The sequence below is a fragment of the Parambassis ranga genome, chromosome 20 (genome assembly GCF_900634625.1).
Source record: "Parambassis ranga chromosome 20, fParRan2.1, whole genome shotgun sequence".
Taxonomy (NCBI): Eukaryota; Metazoa; Chordata; class Actinopteri; family Ambassidae; genus Parambassis; species Parambassis ranga.
Genome location: NC_041040.1, coordinates 9795525 through 9814158, shown reverse-complemented (window position 1 = coordinate 9814158; position 18634 = coordinate 9795525). Strand labels below are relative to the sequence as shown.

General features: G+C 42.9%; 2 protein-coding genes across 5 annotated transcripts in view; one reads left to right on the top strand and one right to left on the bottom strand.

Annotated features, from left to right (window-relative positions):
• Positions 1-1436: 1436 nt before the first annotated feature.
• On the bottom strand, positions 1437-3902 carry skida1 (SKI/DACH domain containing 1). Its single transcript, XM_028433251.1, has one exon. It carries the CDS (start codon positions 3900-3902, stop codon positions 1437-1439), a length of 2466 nt encoding a protein of 821 aa, XP_028289052.1.
• Positions 3903-12480: 8578 nt separating this feature from the next.
• The window catches only part of mllt10 (MLLT10 histone lysine methyltransferase DOT1L cofactor), a 33788-nt gene continuing 27634 nt past the window's right edge, over positions 12481-18634 (top strand). For all 4 annotated transcript variants that reach the window (XM_028433062.1, XM_028433061.1, XM_028433060.1 and 1 more), the window contains exons 1-3: positions 12481-12643; positions 14774-14853; positions 17903-17957. In XM_028433062.1, the coding sequence (XP_028288863.1) occupies positions 12481-12643; positions 14774-14853; positions 17903-17957 (298 nt within the window). The remainder of the gene's footprint in view (positions 12644-14773; positions 14854-17902; positions 17958-18634) is intronic.

Sequence of the window (18634 nt, the reverse complement as noted above, 5' to 3'; positions counted from 1 at the left end):
TACTACTACGTTGAGCGGCCATGTTCCAAAGGCTACATTCAGGATGGTGATGACACATAAAGAAAGCAACGTTTGATTGTATTTTAGGGAAATAATAATAGTGTATAACTCTTAACCAGTTGTTTTAAAGTGATGAACGGGGAATTAGTACAAACTGACAGAATCCTAAATATTCACAGGACAATCATACGTTTGCAGTTTGGCTTTTGTCTACATCCAGATTCTCATCTTTAGTTGGTCTCCTTTAGTCAACATTTCACAGGTTAGTCAGGAAACCCTAAAGCTGGAACAAGACTATCAGTGTGCAATGCATTTAAGCATTTGTCTTGTGCTTTGTCGTGTTGTTTGAGTAGTCAGGTGGTGTTTTACGCAGTTTTGGTGAAGCTTTTCCAACTATCTTGGACGAAATGTGTGTGTTTCAGATATCTATGCGTATTGTGGCCTACAGTATGTGCTCTTAAAGCACACACACGTACCCTACAACAATAAGGAGGAGCAGATGACAGACCCAGAGGGGACACGAAGGTGATACCCTTATTAAGAAGTAGCCTTATTCCTTTTGATTGTCTGTACATAAGGCCTGTGTTGTGTCTGGGCCTGCGTCTATATGCAGGCACACACACTCACATATACACACACACACACTCTTGCAAACCAGGAAATACTCGGCAGAAATAAAAACAAGACTGAAAACCAGATCACAAGCACCCTTAAAAAACCCACAACCACCAAGAATAAATTCCTGTCAAATCTAATAAAGGCTTCACTGTGAGCATATAACCAGACATTAATAAATCAATGTTCAATTCTGTGAAACTGCAACATTTGGGCACAGAGATCACTGTGGCCAACCTGGTTTAGCAATACAGTTGTGAGGAAAAAAATGCAGCGTATATACACAATGGGAAACCCTGATTTTTTTTCTTTCTTTAATTTATGTCACACTTGTTCTCAGTTCCTGTCAGATTAAAATAGTAGGGTCCTCACCAGGAATGCTGGGATTTTTTTTTTTTTTTTTTTAAACAAACCCTTTCCTCTTTCAGACAAAGCACACACCACTGAAACCCTGGCACCATACAATCCAACAGGTCGAGCATAATAGGAAAAAAAGCGAATACAAAGCGAAACAATCCAGCTCGGAAAATAGTCAAGTGAACATTGAGCACCTAACGTATTGCTAAGGATTGATAGCTTATTTTAAAACAAATGTTTTTAAGCATAAATCCATGAGCGGTGTCTCAGAGTCCTGTGGGCGTTTTCAGAGGCTCCAAAAAGGGGATCTTCTCGATCAAACTTCAAAACAAAGCGGAATGTAAATCCATTCTCGGGGGGGGGGGGGGGGGGCACAGAAGATCATAACAAACACCGACTAAAGTTGCAGTCGGACACGCTGTGGGCTTTTGTTTTGTTTTGTTTTTTGCTTTAAAAACCCCGGCTCAATATTTCCTAGTTCTCTGAGCGTGTGGGGGAGGGAGAATCTGGCCGCCTGGCTGCCACCTCCACACGGGGTGGGACGGAGGGGGAGGCCCGGGGCCCCTTAGCGAGTTCAGGGAGTAAGCAGGGCACAAATCCCCGTCGCTGCCAACAATCAACGACGGCGGGGATGGGAAATTTGCCATCAGGCTGAACGGCTTTTTAGCAGGCGATGCTACTACCGTGGTCGCGTTGCTGCGTTTACGTCGGCTCGGTAAATCCTCGGTGGCTACCTCCTCGTAGGCCGGGGTACGAGAAGAGGAGGAAGAAGAAGAAGAGGAAGATGAGGAAGAGGCAGTCTTGTTGACCCTGGGCACGTTTTGTTTTGTTTGCGTCCTGGAAACTCTGGGTTTCTTATTCACCAGCACCGGAGCCCTGCAGGTTTTGTTCCTGTGCTCTCCCTCTTCCATACATGGGGTGTCCTGGCTGCTCCTGCATTCCTGAGGACCACAGGGGGACCTGGGGGCCTCATCAGGGCTCTTCTCTGTGGCTTTAATCCCGCTGTTGAAAACGTCTGCTTGTTTGATGGCTCCGCTGGGGTATTGGCCATAGCTGCTCTCTGCCTTATCTCCTTTACATTTGACCACAGTGGCCTGGCTGTGGTATTCATATTCATCACAGCTTTCTTCCACTTTAACTTTCACATTGTAGAGGTTGAAGGGTGGTGTCCTAGCCGTCCTACCACTGTCCAAGTAGGGGGTGGCGGTCACAGAGGGTTCCTCTGACTCCGTCTTTATTTTTTTTAGTGGAGTGGGCAGTTTTAGACTGGTCGCTTCCCTTTTTTCGACACATTTTAGGAGCTTGGTGTCTTTGTTGTGGCCACACTGTGCGCTCAGTCCCGAGAGGCTTTTAGTAGGTTGTCCCAGCGTCCTGCGTGAGAGGTGAAAGGCCTTACTCCAGTTATCCACAGTGTTATCCCTGTTTGGGTCAGCTTCACGCTCGGACTCGGTGAAAAAGCTCCCCCCCACTGAGTTGAATTTCGGTGGCTGTAATGGTCCCAAGTCCTTCCCAGTTTCCCCGAATTCACATTTCTGACGTTTGTCCTGCTTGCTGTCCTCTGTATGCGAGGCGGCAGCACTGCCCAATGTCCTGTGCTGTTTGTCTTGCTGCTGCTGTTGGTGGTTGTAGTGAAACGTGGGCTGCAGGACCAAAGGTGCTTTGAGACTTTTGGCGAGAGAACCGACCCGAGCCCGTCTGAACCGAATGCTCTGGACCGAAACACGACTCGAAACAGAGCTGGAGTCGGACTGAGAGGAGCTCTCCTCCTCCTCTGAGCTGACCTCTGAACTCTCTGACTGTGTGTCATCTTCATCATCGCCCTCATCTTCCTCTTCAGAGCTACCGGAGTTGCTGCTGGTGGAGAAACCGGACCCGAAGTCCGAGTCCGGATACGCACGCTCTGAGTAGGTGCTGGATTCGGTGTCGCTGCTGTAACTCTCCGGGAAACTCGCCTCGTGGTGATGATGATGATGGTGATGATGATGAGGGTGCTGGTGGTGGTGATGGTGATGATGGTGAGGTCGAGGGTCAAGATAGAAATCCGGACTGAGGTGGAAAGCGCCAAAAGTCGTCCCGTGACTGCTGGACGATTTGGGCTGCACCAGCAGCACCGGTGGTACATGGTGGTGCGCGTGTCTGCTCCTGCTCCACGAGTGCCTCGCGCTGTCCTTGCCGCCGCCCCCCTCGCGCCTCCTCTTCCTTTTGTGAAGTAGGTCGCCGGCTGAGCGCGAGAGCCTGGACTGAGCAGCTATGGCGGACTGAAGCACCACCGGCTGCCGGCTCACCGCGCTGCGGAAAAACGAGTGCCTTTGGCTCCAAGTAACGCGGTTCCCTGTTATTTTAGCTGTTTCATAGTTTTTAAAGTGTTTGTGACTGGACTTAGTCGCTGAACGGTAATCCCGTCCGTGGGTTTTGTGATAAAATTGAGGTAGTTTGGAGTCGGTAAGGCAAGTAGTCAGCTCTCTCCTCTTGCCCGTGTTGTTGTGAATCGCAAGAGTCTCCGGGACACCGTGCAAACTAAACCAAACTTTTTCTTTCCATAGTTCGGCGTCCGCACGCAGGAGCCCCGAGGACGCATCGTCACCCCCGGGGGAACACACCGCTTTCGCTTTCCTTTTGTTGGACTTCAACACCCGCTCCGTCTTGCAGGAGAAATACAGAGCCTCCACATCCTCCCGCGATATGAGAGTGCATTTAGCGGCATGGAAAGCTATAGAGTTTATTGCTTTGAGCTTCCGCAGCTCCTCTAGGTCGCAGTGGTGCTTCTCCACCTTCAGGTGGTCCATGCGCTTGTGCACCGTGGTTCGAGGAATGTTCTTCAGCAGGTCTGTGAAGACCTGAGACAAAGCAAACATTTGCTTGCCTTTGATGAGCAGGTATCCCAGTCTCACTCCTTGCATTTCCTCAAAGCCACACTCCAGGTCTCCCATGTTTTCCGCTACAATGTATTAATCCATGTAGTCACTCTCAGTATATTGTGGATTACCAGTAAATGGCACAGGGTCGCGAGCTCAAGGCATCCTGATCATACCTTTAATCCATTCACGCTGCTGCTGCGTCATGGAAATGCAAACTTTGACATGCGGAGTCTAATAAGTTGCTATGAGCCGACAGCATCCACTCCTCGCCTCTTGCCCCGGTCCGGCATGGTGGAGGAATGCGACTGATGCGTCCTCCAAACCGGGGCTGCTGCTACCTGCCTCTGCCGACTCCACTCCCCTCTGGTCGGCAGCAGGGCGAGGGGTAGGTGTACACCACTGCTTCAGCCAGAGGGATAAAATAGCGAGGAGAGAGAGACAGAGAGAGAGAGAGGGAGAGAGAGAGTTGTGAGGGTGGGGAGGGAGGGAGAAAGAAAGAGAGAGAGAGAGAGAGAGAGAGAGAATCAGAGACGGAGAGGAACAGAATAAGAGCTAAAATGCAGCTGCTATTCTGGCTGCTGGTTGAGCCACAAATAAAATGAGAGAGAGAGAGGGGAGGTGGGCCAGTCTGGAGACACCTTCATCAATTAATGCCCTCGGAGTCGACGCCCATTGGACGCCACTGACAGGTGATGCAATAAAAATGGATATTCCATCCCCACCCCCTCACACACCCTGCCATTATAATAGTTTGCAATTGTGCACACTGACTCTGGTGTTTGAGTAAATAACGCAGTTTTGACAAGTTCATATTTCAATCGCTGAATAAAGTGCGAGTTCACACGTCTACACGGAATAATGACCTGCAAATTGTCATGATAAGACTGGGATGTATTGTTGTTTTACCCTTTTTAGTGTCCACATCAAAATGCACGCGACAGTGGTCCTACATTATATGCCATCGATTGCATGTTGGTAAAATGACTCCACACTCCGGCTCTGTTGGTCGGGCGTGTTAACGCAGCGCTGCTTAAACAAAGACTCTTGCTTTTTACACTTGGCAAGCTGCTTTTCCATCTACGTTTAGGCTGCTTCTCTGACCAGAGATCAAACTCATCTGCTCCAGTATGACACAGAGCCATTTTACTTATGGTTTTTCCGCGGTGGTAGGATGACCTACTTATTTGTAGAGACCATAGGCCTGCGTGTTGTTCCCTCTATACCGTAATCTAGTCCTGAGCATTTTGAATACATTTTCCTGTGTGTGTGTGAGAGAGAGAGAGAGAGAGAGAGAGAGAGACAGAGAGAGCAAGAGCGTGCGTAAAAATAACAATAAACTCTAGAAATACCATTAATGTGAATTTTGTGGGGTCATGCTCAAATTGCAAATCCCCGTTAAATTGCACCGTATTTTTTCACCCTGGTAAAACAATGTGAACACTAACTGGACGGACAGGATGAAAGTGCAAAGTCAGGGTTGCTTTTCCCACATGCTTTTCTAGACAATGTAGGTTAAAGCTGTAGCCACTTCAAAAAAAAAAAATCCAGCATCGATCCCCAGTTAAGACGCATTTTCAGGACATCTTGGAACAATTACTCAATAATTTGTACAAATATTAAACAATAATATGCATAAATAAGATGCTATCAACAAGTAGTTGTGTAGAAAAAGGAAGATAACAGACACACAAGCCGGTTTTATTTGTAGGAGTTGTGTTGTGTCCATTTTGTGCACATTTTTTTGCGCATGTGTCCTTTTGCATGTACACCAACTGCATATATATGCATACGCTTTAGGAAACATGCACGTGAGCATTAGCGCACGCGCACACATACACATACACGAGATCTGACACGCGCACGTCTCATCCACACACACACGCACGCACACGCCGACAGACGAGCATAGAGCAAACGTATCTGAAGCCCCCACCCACACTGCTGTACAAATAATGTGACTGTGTAGTATAAAGGCTAATTGTTTGAAGCAGCAATAGGTCTACAGTAGGCTGTGTGGATTAACTATGTGATTCGCCCCTAAGCCACATTTTTCCAATGCTGCGTGTGTTATGTTCCATGTTTTTATCTACAAAACACGTGGATCCTTTGTGGCCCCGGTGCTCACGATGGGGTCAAACTCATGCTCATCTGCACGCCTGTTTGCTTATTTACAGACTTGCCACTGATGAGCATCGACGTTACCTCGGTGTTACGTCAAACAGCGTGTCAAATATGTAGGCGTTGTTGTTGTTATTATAGCTCTGAATAATTTGGACACCATGTCCAGGATGTCTTTAGTTCATTAATAATCGCCAACACGATGATTACTGACTGACAAGATCATGCATTAATGGAATAACCAAATTAGGAAAAAAAAATTAGTGTACAACCATCTCTCTCTCTCTCTCTCTCTCTCTCTCTCTCACACACACACACACACACACACACACCTACCTTCGTTTCTTTGCCTGTAGCAGGTAAAACTATTGTTTTCTCCTAATGGCGTTGCTTCTATTTTAATAGTGTCATTATAATGGCTGCGCGTAATAAAGCCATAAAGCTCACGTGTAATTATATAGTAGTTGTGTGAAAGGTCACTTTCCAGTTATTTGATTAGCCACAGAATGGTGTGATTTACGCACAAGTTCGCGCATGTTCACGCTTATCTTAGGAATTGCAGATAAAAGACTACGAGAGCCCACTGTTATGTTTGCCTGTGTGTTGGTGCAGTTTTCTGTCTTACAAATGACCAGTCTCTTTAGCTCACCTCGGGGTCACTTGACCTGGATTCTCGTCGCTTTAAATACAGCATAGACATGCATGTGGAGTTATCTGTTCCCTCTGTTCGCAGCAAAACTCGTCAGTGCTGACTCACATACATTAAATACATGTACCATGCGGGATGCGGAGGGGGTGGATGTGAGAGGGGGGGGGGGGCAGCTCGTTGAGATCTAGATCCCGAGGGAATAACTCGGATCCCTGCGCCTCTGCGCACCGTGCCCGGCTAGGGAGATGCAGGGAGGAGCAGACAGTCGTCAAGACTCGTTACATCCCACGTTCTGACCACTGCACGTCTTGCCCTTTGAGTAACCCGGGTCTCTTTTGTTTGACACTCTCATTGTCTTTTCCTCTTATCATATTAACAGATGTAGATAATTTAGCGTAAACTCCAGGGCAAATCCCCTGGCTTTGAATTAAAACTGACCATTTTAAAACGTAAAATAAAATCAGTCTGCAGCCACTCAGACAGAAAGTGTAAAAGGAAAAGTTGGAACAGTTTTGTTTTTGACTTTTGATTTTGTCACGTGTCCTTTATTGATGGACTGGACTATTAATTCATGAGAAACTACAATCCCACCACGCACACACACACACACACACACACACGCGTGGGTGATTTAATTATACGCAAGAGCAAGCAGTATAGCGGGTAAGAAAATTACTAAATATCAAATTATTATTATTATTATTATTATTATTATTATTATTATTATTATAGTGGTGATAAAAACTTAGGTAATTTAAGTTAATGTTAAATTTGCAAACACATCTTAAAAGTTTTTTCCACAGTTACCTTAACCCAGGACCCGCGTCCTATAATATAATTTTCAAATAATAAATGAAACAAAATTACCGTGTGTGTAACTATATATATATATATACGTATATACACATGCATATTGAGTATTTCCAATTAAGTCCAGGGACTCTTTGTTATGCACCAGATGCCACAGGGCACTTATTCCCCCCTCTCCTGCGCCTGGTTGTCGGCCGGGACTAGAGGGAGGAAACAAGAATCGAGTGGCTGAGGGAGAGAGACCTCAAGTACGGTGAAGGTTTCTTTACAACAGTCTGCTGTGTGCTGGTGGAGCAGGGTAGATGCTGCAGACCACCAGAATCTTGTCCTTCGGGTTCATTGCTAGTTTTGAACATTAAGATACTCTTGAATAAATAAGGTATGAGGTACAGCCAGACTTCTTACACTTAAGGTACCACCAAAACCATCTGTGGGATTATATTTAGAAAGGATGATGCTTCTAAGGAGTCATCGCCATTGTAATCCAGATTTGGCATAACATGCACGATTAAAAGAAACATTCTATAAAGTCAAATATATATATTTAAAAAAACTTTACTTTTATTAAAAGCGTTGCACATGGTGGCTTTGTGTTGCCTGAGGCTGAAAATGTGAACATTTTAATTTTCCACTACTTCACAGTGGAAGTCCGAGGCTTTATATAATATGGACGAATTGCGGTGAGGACACACACACCTGGTGCTGAATATTGTGGTTTTTGTTGTATACAGTTTGGGTTGTCCCAGGTGTGTAACTGGGTAAGGAGGTGAATTTCACCACCAATTTATAACTTCTAATTATCGATTATATTTAATAGGCTTACAAAATATTCAAAAGTGTAACATGTTCGTAAAAACAGTTTCTTGGACATGCATGAACTTTTGAATTTAGTGGCTTTTTTATATTATGACCATAAAAATACGCCTGTTATAGACACGCTTCGGATCTCTTCCGAACACTCGTCAGACCAAATGTGTCAACGTGTCGCTGCTGCAGCTTCAAGTCATTTGTTTTGCATTGAGTTTTATGGAGACACTTGGTCAAGGAGGCGCATGCACTTGTAAGAGCATCGACTTTTATGACAAAAACCCACTGCCCCATGCCAAAACAATGAATTCCTCTCCACCCCAGCACAACCACCGCCACCCCGGGAGAATGTGATTTTACATGCAATCCGAGCCTAAAGTATGTGCGGACAGTGGTGGGGGGAGGGCTCTCTTCACCTTTCACCCCGCCGTGTTGGGACTGTTTGTATTTTTTTCCAGGGCCCCTGTGCTACTCGCAGACGAGAGAAAAGACTATATGATGGGTCTGCACACGGTGGACGTGTTCACGTTGGTGATTTCTATCATTCATATATATATATATATGTGTGTGTGTGCGTGTGTGTGTGTGCTGAGCACAGCAGCGTTCACTAGAAAATGACCATACATACAAAGAGTTGGTTAGTGCGCCCATCTTTATCTCCAGGTGTCCCCAATACATTCTACACACACTGCTAAAACCACATATAATAAAAAGTGCATGGTCTGCCACCACAGTTACAGCCATTAAACGATATTAACTGCCATAAACCCCTAAAACAGACTATACAATATCAAACAAAAGAGATTAAAAAAAATATTGTTACCTAAAATCACTCCAAAAACTAACATCAGGCCTATTAAATTTAAAGATGCATTTAGTGGGATGCTACAGGTGAATAATGTTTACACATAATTCATGAATTCAGGGATCCAACACTGCCTTGGAGACAAACTGCATGTGCTGGTAGTTTTCATTGTTAATAAGACTCAAGCTATATTTATATATCACAAAGCTTTTCTTAGCATAAACAATGTTATGTTGTAATTCTGTATGGCAAGTTCTACAACCCATGAAAAGTACCCACTACTTACAATAAATGGATGCAAAAACATATGGCATCTGTTTGAGAGCACAATGGTTTGAACATAAAAGTCCTATCAGCAGTCATTTGTTAAAGCTTATGAGCTCAGTCTGTGAAAACATTCCTCTCAGAGTGCTTTGGTTTTTCTACCCCCTGAGTTACACACACACACACACACACACACACACACACAGGAGATGCAATATGTACAGACAAATTCAGATTTCATTACCACCGTGCTGTTTATTTGCTCATGTGGTCTTTTTTTTTTTCCCTGCCAATTTATAAATGCCAAATAAACAAATGAAGTTTGGAGTTTGAAAAGATGGAGCCAGGCAGGCAATCTACAGGACAACAGAAACTAATAACTGCCAGGCGGTGAAGTGTATGTCCAACATTTGCGTATGCAGTGCATTTATACAAAGCTATTACATCCATGGTTGGTGGGTGTGTGGCGGCTGCTTTTCCGATACTGTCATTCCTGATTCCATTCTGCACAGAGAGACTGTGGAAATTCACCCAGGCACTTACAACATAAACCAAAACTATTTTTAAAGTCTTTCTAAAGTCAACTGTCTGACAATATGAGTACACACATTAAGTTTTTAATTGTTATATGGAATTTTTTTGGCACTCTACAAAGTTGTACACGTTTCAAAGATGTTTCTTAAGTCTTCTGTTTATTTCAGCTCTGTAGCAAAAATACACAACTGCTACTATAAACAATTAGAGAAAATATCAACAATTAGAAATAAATGAAAAAAAGAACATCTTGGGAATTTCTTTTCAACCCCTGAAAGTAAGAAGGACATGATAAAAATTGATTTGCCACCTCAGCATCTTTTATGTATCAAAATAACTGTGGCAGACCTACAGCCAGCATAAAGCTGCAGTGAGTTTCATCCCAACTGATGTACAGAGTGAACAACAAAGCTCCAACATATAGCATCTAAGAGGCTGGCTTGGTTATAATCATAGAACACCTTAAATTATATGAAAGCTCTGAGTGCTATATATGCACTTGGAGGTCACCAGCAGTCACTGGGAGCAGACAGTGTCACTGCAATTTTCTACCACAGTGAAAGCTCCTCTCTGACAACCTGAGGAACATATACATGATTTGTGCAGACTTCAAATTAATCAAGTGCAAGTTGTAAAAATCATTTGCCATTTTCAGTTTTTCAGTAGCTATATGGGCCCCTCCACAACCGCTATAGCCCCCTCCTTCGCCTCCCTTTGTTCTCTCCAGCTCTAATAGGTTTTCCCCTGCCACACACAATTCACTTTTTTCCCTTTTCCCTAGCCCCTCACCCCCTTTTAGTGCAGTGCCCAGTGTCGACCGGAGCATTTGAGCAATTTGAAATTAAAGCAAACAATGGGCAGGCACTCCCAGGGACCTCTCGCTCACCATATTACACGGAGGACGCTCGTGTGCTCTTGCGCATTATTGGCAAGTCATTACGTTTCTCTGGAAACCGAGAGCGGGAGCTCGCTCAGAGGAATCGGTGATGCAAGCAGCAGCTGAGTGCTTGGAATAGTGTGTGTGTGTGTGTGTGTGTGTGTGTGTGTGTGTGTGTGTGTGTGTGTGTGTGTGTGTGTGTGTGTGTGTGTGTGTGTGTGTGTGTTCTGGAGCATCCTTGGCAACAGCATGGGGAGCTGTCAAAACAAAACTGTATATTGACAGGCTGATATGCAGCGTGATGGGCTTCTCAAAGCACAGCTAATATCTTTTTGAAAGATAAAGGTATTCCTTCATCAAAAGGCATTTCAAATTACTGTCTCAATCCTACCGACTCTACAGTCTGAAGGTCTAAATCTTTTTCATCTTATACAATTAGTAGAAGTGGAAAAAGTATGGAGAAAAAGATGTAAAATATTTCTCCTACTGAAAGTGACAAAATTTCTCATAATTCAAATACAATTGAACAGTAGGCAGTGGACAGAACATTTAAAGCTAGAATTTGGTAATAAACAAATAAGCAATGGTGTTGTTTGGAATTAGTTTATTAAAAGACCACCTGGAAAACATTGCATAATGGTTTTAAAATGATTACATGTGTGTAAAATTACAATATGTAAAAAATATAGTACCAAAATAATGAGTAAAAGTGTGTGTGTGTGTACGTGCATGTGTGCTCCATAAAAGTATTTCTGTCGGTGTAAACACACACCATTTACCCAAGGCTGCACTAACCTGACAGATGTACAGCTTGGTTATAATTACAGAATACCTTAAATGATATAAAAGCTTTGAGTGCTATACGTACTTTGAGAGGTCAGCAGTAGTTGCTAGGAGCACAGTCACTGCAATTTTCTACCCCAGATTGAGCTCTTTGACCATCTGACAGCAGTAACATGATGATTTTTTTTTATCATTGATTATTCTACAGTACCACTGTGTTCCTTGATTAATAAATCAATTTGTTTGATCAGTGAAATCAGCTAAAGAATCAGCGTTGCCCCCACAACCCGGCCCCAGATAAGTGGTTTGAAGATGGATGGATGCTAATTTTTGACCATCACAAGCATGGTGAGAAATGTTCTTTTTTGCCAGAACTTCATGTATTATTTTGCCTCACATACCCAAAGAATTTCATCCTAGAGTCTGAATAAAATGTTCAGATGTGAGATGTATACATCAGAACTACTTTTTTATTCATGTTGAATAATATGAAGCTCATATAGTTCTGACATATTTGATTTGATACAGGAAATATTCACTCCAGCCCTTGATGGAAACAATTTGCTCAATAAACCTTCTGCTTACGTTGTCATGTGTCCTTAATTTTGCCCACCTCCGTGTTGCTAAAGTGTTGACAGTGAATCTAGAATGAAGTCTCTCTCGCTTCAAAAGTTTGAAACCATGTGGAGCCAAAATTCAATGTTGCTATCGGCTGTCCAATCACATTCATCTTTTACTTCCTGTTGGGGGGCACGCACACACGCGCCTTGCGTCTTTACGTACTTCCTGTTCTCTACGAAGTTCCCCCTCTCCTCACCATCGCGCTGTGACGGGGATGTTTTGGTGAAAAAATACGACGTCGAAAAGGGACGTAAACACGTTTAAAAGATGACATTTCGACCGAGTGGGACCTAAAGAGGCGTAGCAGGGGAACGAGGGGCGTCTTCGACAAAGGTTTTGGTCAATCTTTATGTATTCCTCCGCATGTCCGCTTTCTTCGTAGATGGTCTCCGGCGAGCGTTGTCTGGCGGCGGACTACGAGTTCTCGACTGATAACATGAAGGAGATGATTGGAGGTTGCTGTGTATGCTCAGACGAACGAGGCTGGGCTGAAAACCCGCTGGTGTACTGCGACGGACACGGCTGCAACGTCGCTGTGCACCAAGGTAAGCTTGTAATGTTGGTTTGGCTAGGAGTTAGCAGTTAGCTTACAAGCTAGTTAGCGTTGTCTTGTTGCAAGGTTATGGAGCCTCCTCCTCCGCCTGCCGTTGCCAAGGCCATGCTGAGGTCAGGCTCGGCGCGTGTAGCCGGACACTGCACTACTTCGGCTTGGCAGCTATCTGAGCCTACATGCTCCACTGTAGACGAATGTGGACAGCAGCTTTCTGAACACGTTTCTGGCTGCGACTTGTGCTCTGTTTTCCTTGACAGAAGCTGTCACGTGGGAGTTAAAGAAGGTGGGATGCTCACCTCGTGTCTAAAGGGGCAAACATAACAGAAGCACTGTGCTCACGTCATACAACACGATACTTTTCAGCGTATTTCTCTGAGTGTTGTCAAACGAACAGGCAAAACATTTTATGGCCAGTTCTATTGGCAAAACACAGATTTCTGCATGCCAGCCTCTTGCTCACCCAAGATGACTCTGATGATGACGTTTCGTGTTTACATTTTTAAGAGCTGGCCATGTGTCCACTTGGCAAATAGTGGGAGACTGGAAGCTATTTAAAATGTCAGCAACTCTGAACTCATGCCGATACACATCAGTGTATTTTGGACTTCTCCTTCTTTAACCTCGTTTTGTTTTTACGAATTTACTACACTGTTACATAGGCATGTCTGACAAGAGCATGTTTGTAAATAATCGCAAGGAGCACTTAAATTATTATGTACCTGATGACACTCAAGTCAAATATTTAAAGATATTTTTCTTTCTCATCATGTCAAATTGAATTAAAATACAGGAGGCATTTATAGATGTGAAGTTGTTCCAAATCTCACAACTGTTACTAGCTGTTACAAACTTCAGTCTGTCAAACTTAGTTTGCATGTAAAATATACTGTTTGTCTTAGAGGATGTGTATTTTATAACATTCAAGAATGCTAGCACATCTTTATTTCAAATGTATCACAGCAAGCATCACATGTAATATGTGCTCCTTATTCCTCTTATGTATATGTCACACTGTCCAGCTCTTTCCCTGACAATCTATGCTCCATCTGTAAAGCCTCTGTCAGGTGTAAATCTAATTGTTACTGTAGGTGTTTTGCAATACACTTACAGTAAGAATCGGGTCAGAGGACTTATGTTTACATATTTAAATATATTAACACATCCCTGCATGAGCTCTTCTTTGAAGCTTCAAGAAAAGCTAAAAATAACAACATAGGGTTAACACACTGTAATAGTCTGCCTGGCAATGAATAAAAATAGCACACTAGTGTTTGGATCAGCCAACTATAGTAATTTACCGTGTGCAGAGTATAATAACCAACAGGAACTTTTTTGTTTTGTCTGCAAGTTAGGTCATCGATCTCTTCGTTTGAACTCAGTAACCTTTGGGTGTTTTGTTCCCAGAAATCTGGATTATAGCTGTTTATTCCAGTGGATTATGGGCTCTGGTCAGATCAGAGATAATCTGAAAATGTGTAGAGGTAGGCTATTTAGGGTAGTGCTGCTGTATTTAGGGTTGCACCACCTGTACAGCTTCAGGTCTGTTGCTTGTAAGAATCCGTCTGTACAGGTTATGTTCAAAGGGAAAGCAACTTAGTGGGGTCCACCTTGTAAAGCTTACTATTTGCCTGTGCTATACCAAAATATAAGAAATGAAAGAACTACAAATCAAAATGCCCTATAGCTTTCCATGCTAATGTTTGCCAAATGAAAAAAATAGAAATGTTACCATATTGATGCCTGTATTTCCTGACAACAGCAATGTTTTCCCATTGATCTGCTGTTGTCCCAAATATATTGGAGCACAGCCAACACTGTCAGTGTCAGAGTGTTAGAACAATAACAGTAGTAAAAGCAATGTGTTCATCAGTCTGTCTGATCAAAACAGTGTTTTGACCTAATAATCCACTTTAGTCTAAGGTTTGCTCCCAGTGTATGTAAAAAGTAACTGGGAGTGGAGATAATGTGATACTTGTAGAGATGTTATTAAGCATTGTCAGTTTTGGTTTTGTCATTAGCATATAAGTGTGTTATGTTGTACAAGATGTAGACTTTGTTGTGGTTAAGATTATTGACAGTATTTCTCTCTCTAATGTTCCTACTCTCCACCCTCTCTCCTCAGCCTGCTATGGCATTGTGCAGGTGCCCACTGGTCCTTGGTTCTGCAGAAAGTGTGAGTCTCAGGAGAGAGCAGCCCGTGTGGTGAGTCACCAGTCCATCTACTCATTTATCATTTATTAGTTTACTCTTGGAATAACAGGGCAGACCTGCAGAGAGATCAGCATCACACATTGAATAGAGCGTCTGTTTATAAACACACTTCTTGGCACCAGATTTGGTCTTACCTGTCCCGCATGTACTGTTGTTTTTTTCATTAGGAAACATGAAGTAAGGAGAAAGTCATTATTTAGGACAACCGGTATTTCATTTGTTTTCAGCCTCTACTAACTATACCTCCTAATTTCCATGTTAGCTATGAAATGCAATATCATTAAGTCCAAATTCATTTATTGGGCTGTTAAAAAAATATTGTATCTTTTTAACATAACGATATACCATGACATAACATGGTAATTCAACTGTGGTGCAGATAAAAACATCTGGGCTGTAATAGTTTGAAATTATGTTCTCAGTCCATAGTCAATGAATTAAAAAGCCCTTTGAGCTGGTAAATAAGTTGTTGCAGTATAATTCAATGGTTAACATCTAATAAATCCATCTGCCTGTGTAAGTAGTGCTACTGTAAATCATCTGGTGGACATGGTAATGCATGTGTGTCAGCATGTTAGTTTTTTGTGATCAATCAAATTGTTCGTGCTTTTATAGTCTCACTTTAGCAGTCCGTAATTCCATTAAAAACAGTCCTACAATATATATCCCAGAAGAGCTCTCATTTTTTGTCCCGTCTTTTACCAATTTGTCATTATTTGCGAAAGGCCAATGATTCACAGCACAAACATTAGTAATGTTTTAATGATGCTCATTGCCAGTTACTTCTTTGTGATGGCTTTACGCTGCTAGAGAACACAAATAAGGAGCTTTAAACTCCATCCAATGATAGTTATTGAGCCCTGTACTAAATTCTGAATGCACTGATGTTCCAGGTCACAGAAACTGTGAATGCAACTTTCTTTGCATGCACAGGACAGCAGAACAAAGTGGTGAGTGTGTGTGAGAGGGAGAGGGGATTTAATTGGTTGATTTACTGAATATCAGCATGACGGAAACAGACAGACTGCAACCTGCATTTTCGAAAAATTACAACATTATTATAAGATTATTTAATCGTTTTCCGAATGCATATCTATTTATAGAAGCTGTCAGAATGCCGTACTTTAACGTTCTGGCCCACTTTAACCCCGGTGTATCGCTGTCTTTCTTTTCTTTCTCTCGTCTTTTCACGTGTGTAAACTGTCTGCAACTTGTATTGTAGTCGCACATTTTACCACCTGAAATGCCCAGATTTGATTGGCTGAGAGTTATCACGTGGGATAGATAAACTCGTATGCAATTGGTCTGTGCGTTTCCTCATGCGCTAAGCCACTACCGTAAAGTCAATGAAAGCTGCAGCAGTTAAAATAGAAGCGCCCCGTCAGGTTTTAAAGAATAACCGGCTATAGGTTTGGGTCCGTGTAGGACGGCTTCTGGGTCCGGACCCGGACTGCGGTCTGCCATTTGGTGACCCCTGTTCTATAGACTTGTTTGTTTCTAAAAAGTCATACCACATCACACCAAAACAACACTAAAAGGGTTTTTTGTAAACTTTGGTCTACTTTGGTAATAGTGATTTGAAACCCCCTCATTCTGAAAAAAACTTAAGGTTACATTAATAATAACTTTTATACGCTGTCTCTTTTTTGTTTATTTTTCACAACAGTTTTTTGGCAGTTAAAAAGTAGCTACTTTATTTCAGCTGCCTAAACCAGCAAGATTTTCTGTCACTTCTCCCACTGCCCTTTGCTTCATGCCAGCCTTTTAGCCCACCATCGTTATTCTGTACCAGTTACCATCACATTTTACCACCACATCCTGATTGAAAGTTTAAAAAAGATTATCAGGAATATGGGTTCAGTGTGGCTGCTTTCCAGCGGTGCCAAATATAATTTGTTTTGTGTCTCACACACTATAGTACTCAAACATGAATTTGTCTAGTCTGTATCATGAAAATGTTACAGTTCCAGAAACAACAGAGCTTCGGTAAGCCCTGTAGCTCCAACAACTGCTGCAGGACCTCTGAGCTGACCTGCTCTCTACAGACCTCTGAATCATGACACTTAAGACTGTGAAACATGGTGCAGCACATGAACTGGTATGGCTTGCTGAGGCTCAACTTAATATGACCTCGGCAAACTTCTAAGGACCTGTCTAGATTTTGTCAGGGCAAGATTTACTTGATGGAGCTGTTGATACAGGTGCTAGAATGATCTGCCTACTTTCTGTACATGTGCGTGTGGATAGCACAGATGTTCTCTAAGAGATATTTATCACTATAACATAGTTTTTCTCCTTACCCTCTGAAACTGATGGACACCAGGTTTTTCTCATAGTGGATGTTTAAACTATTGTTTAGGTAGAAGTTTGACAGTGACTTGGTTACAGGGGTAACTTGTGATGATCTGATTGACAAAGTGCATTGACTAAAGTAAGGATTAGGTGCATTAAATGTTAAAAAAAACAAACAAAAGTTTTAAATCTTCCATTTTCCAAATAAAGTATCTACTGCCTGACCTGACATCCAGAGTCTTAATCAATTAACCTGTGAAGTCGGCCTGCCATGACTGATCTGCCAAAAAAGACTTATAGAGGTAATTGGACCACTGTTAGAGGATTAAGAAATACACAAAAAATTGTTGCACATACAGCCCACACATGCTAAGAAAAATATAATTGTATTGTAATATAATAAAGTTAATTTGAAAACAGGAATGTGTAATAGGAGCGCCTTCCCTGTTACAGTGGTGATAGAGCAGCACCAGCTTATTTATCAGTTGAGGATGAGCTAAATTGTCAAAACGAGAGCAGCATAAAATATTGCCAGAAGACTTGCATGTGCCGATAGATACATGCATTTGGAGATCCTTGGTGGTAGATAGTGTGGTGTTTTCCCAGAGAGTTTCTGGCTGTGTGCCCAAGACTGGGCAACTGGCCAGCTTGTCTTGCACTCATATTTGTCATACTTCTGTTTACCTCACCCTAAGTAGATGAGGTTGACCCGTCGTTGCTGACCTGATGTTTCTTCTTTACCCAACAGAGATGTGAGCTCTGTCCCCACAAAGATGGAGCCCTCAAGAGGACAGACAACGGAGGTATAATCCTTCTCGGTTATACACACACACTCATTCACACCCACATCTGTGGTTAGCCTCTTGTGTATTTTGTCATTAATTGCATGTCACCAGCAAGTTTAAGGGGTGTGAGCGTGCTGGGAGAGTTATGTTGCTGTTTGTTGTGTGTGCTGCCTCTGTACCGTCTTTGCCAGTCAATGTTTTATGAGTGCGTGTGAGTGTGTGTGTATGTTTATGAGGGGGCGGACCAGGATGGGTATAGTGCGTGGCCTGTGAGGAGTCTCCTCTCTGGGTTCATTGGGAGGTCAGCTTGGTGGAGACTGTAAATATTCTGTGTGCATGTGAGTGTTTGTGTGTGTGTGTGTTTGAGTCAGTCAGAGAGAGGCACAGCTGTGGGATTGTGTCCAGGCCTGCAGGGAGGCATCAGGACAACACTAACACTCACCGTTTTACTACTTTCTCTTTTATTTTACCCTTCCCATGACCCCTGTCTCTCTTTTTCTCTCTCCCTTTTCTGCCTATCTCTTTCCCCTTCTTCGTGCTTCTCTGCTCTTGTTGTCACTTGTTGATCTGTGTGGTAGTTGCTGTTATTTCAGGTGGGACAGTAATAAAGCAGTAGAAAGGGATTTGTGTGAAATTGGGTGTTCGATTCAATATCTTACAATATAGAGGTCAAGAAGGAAAAAGAGCGTTGACAG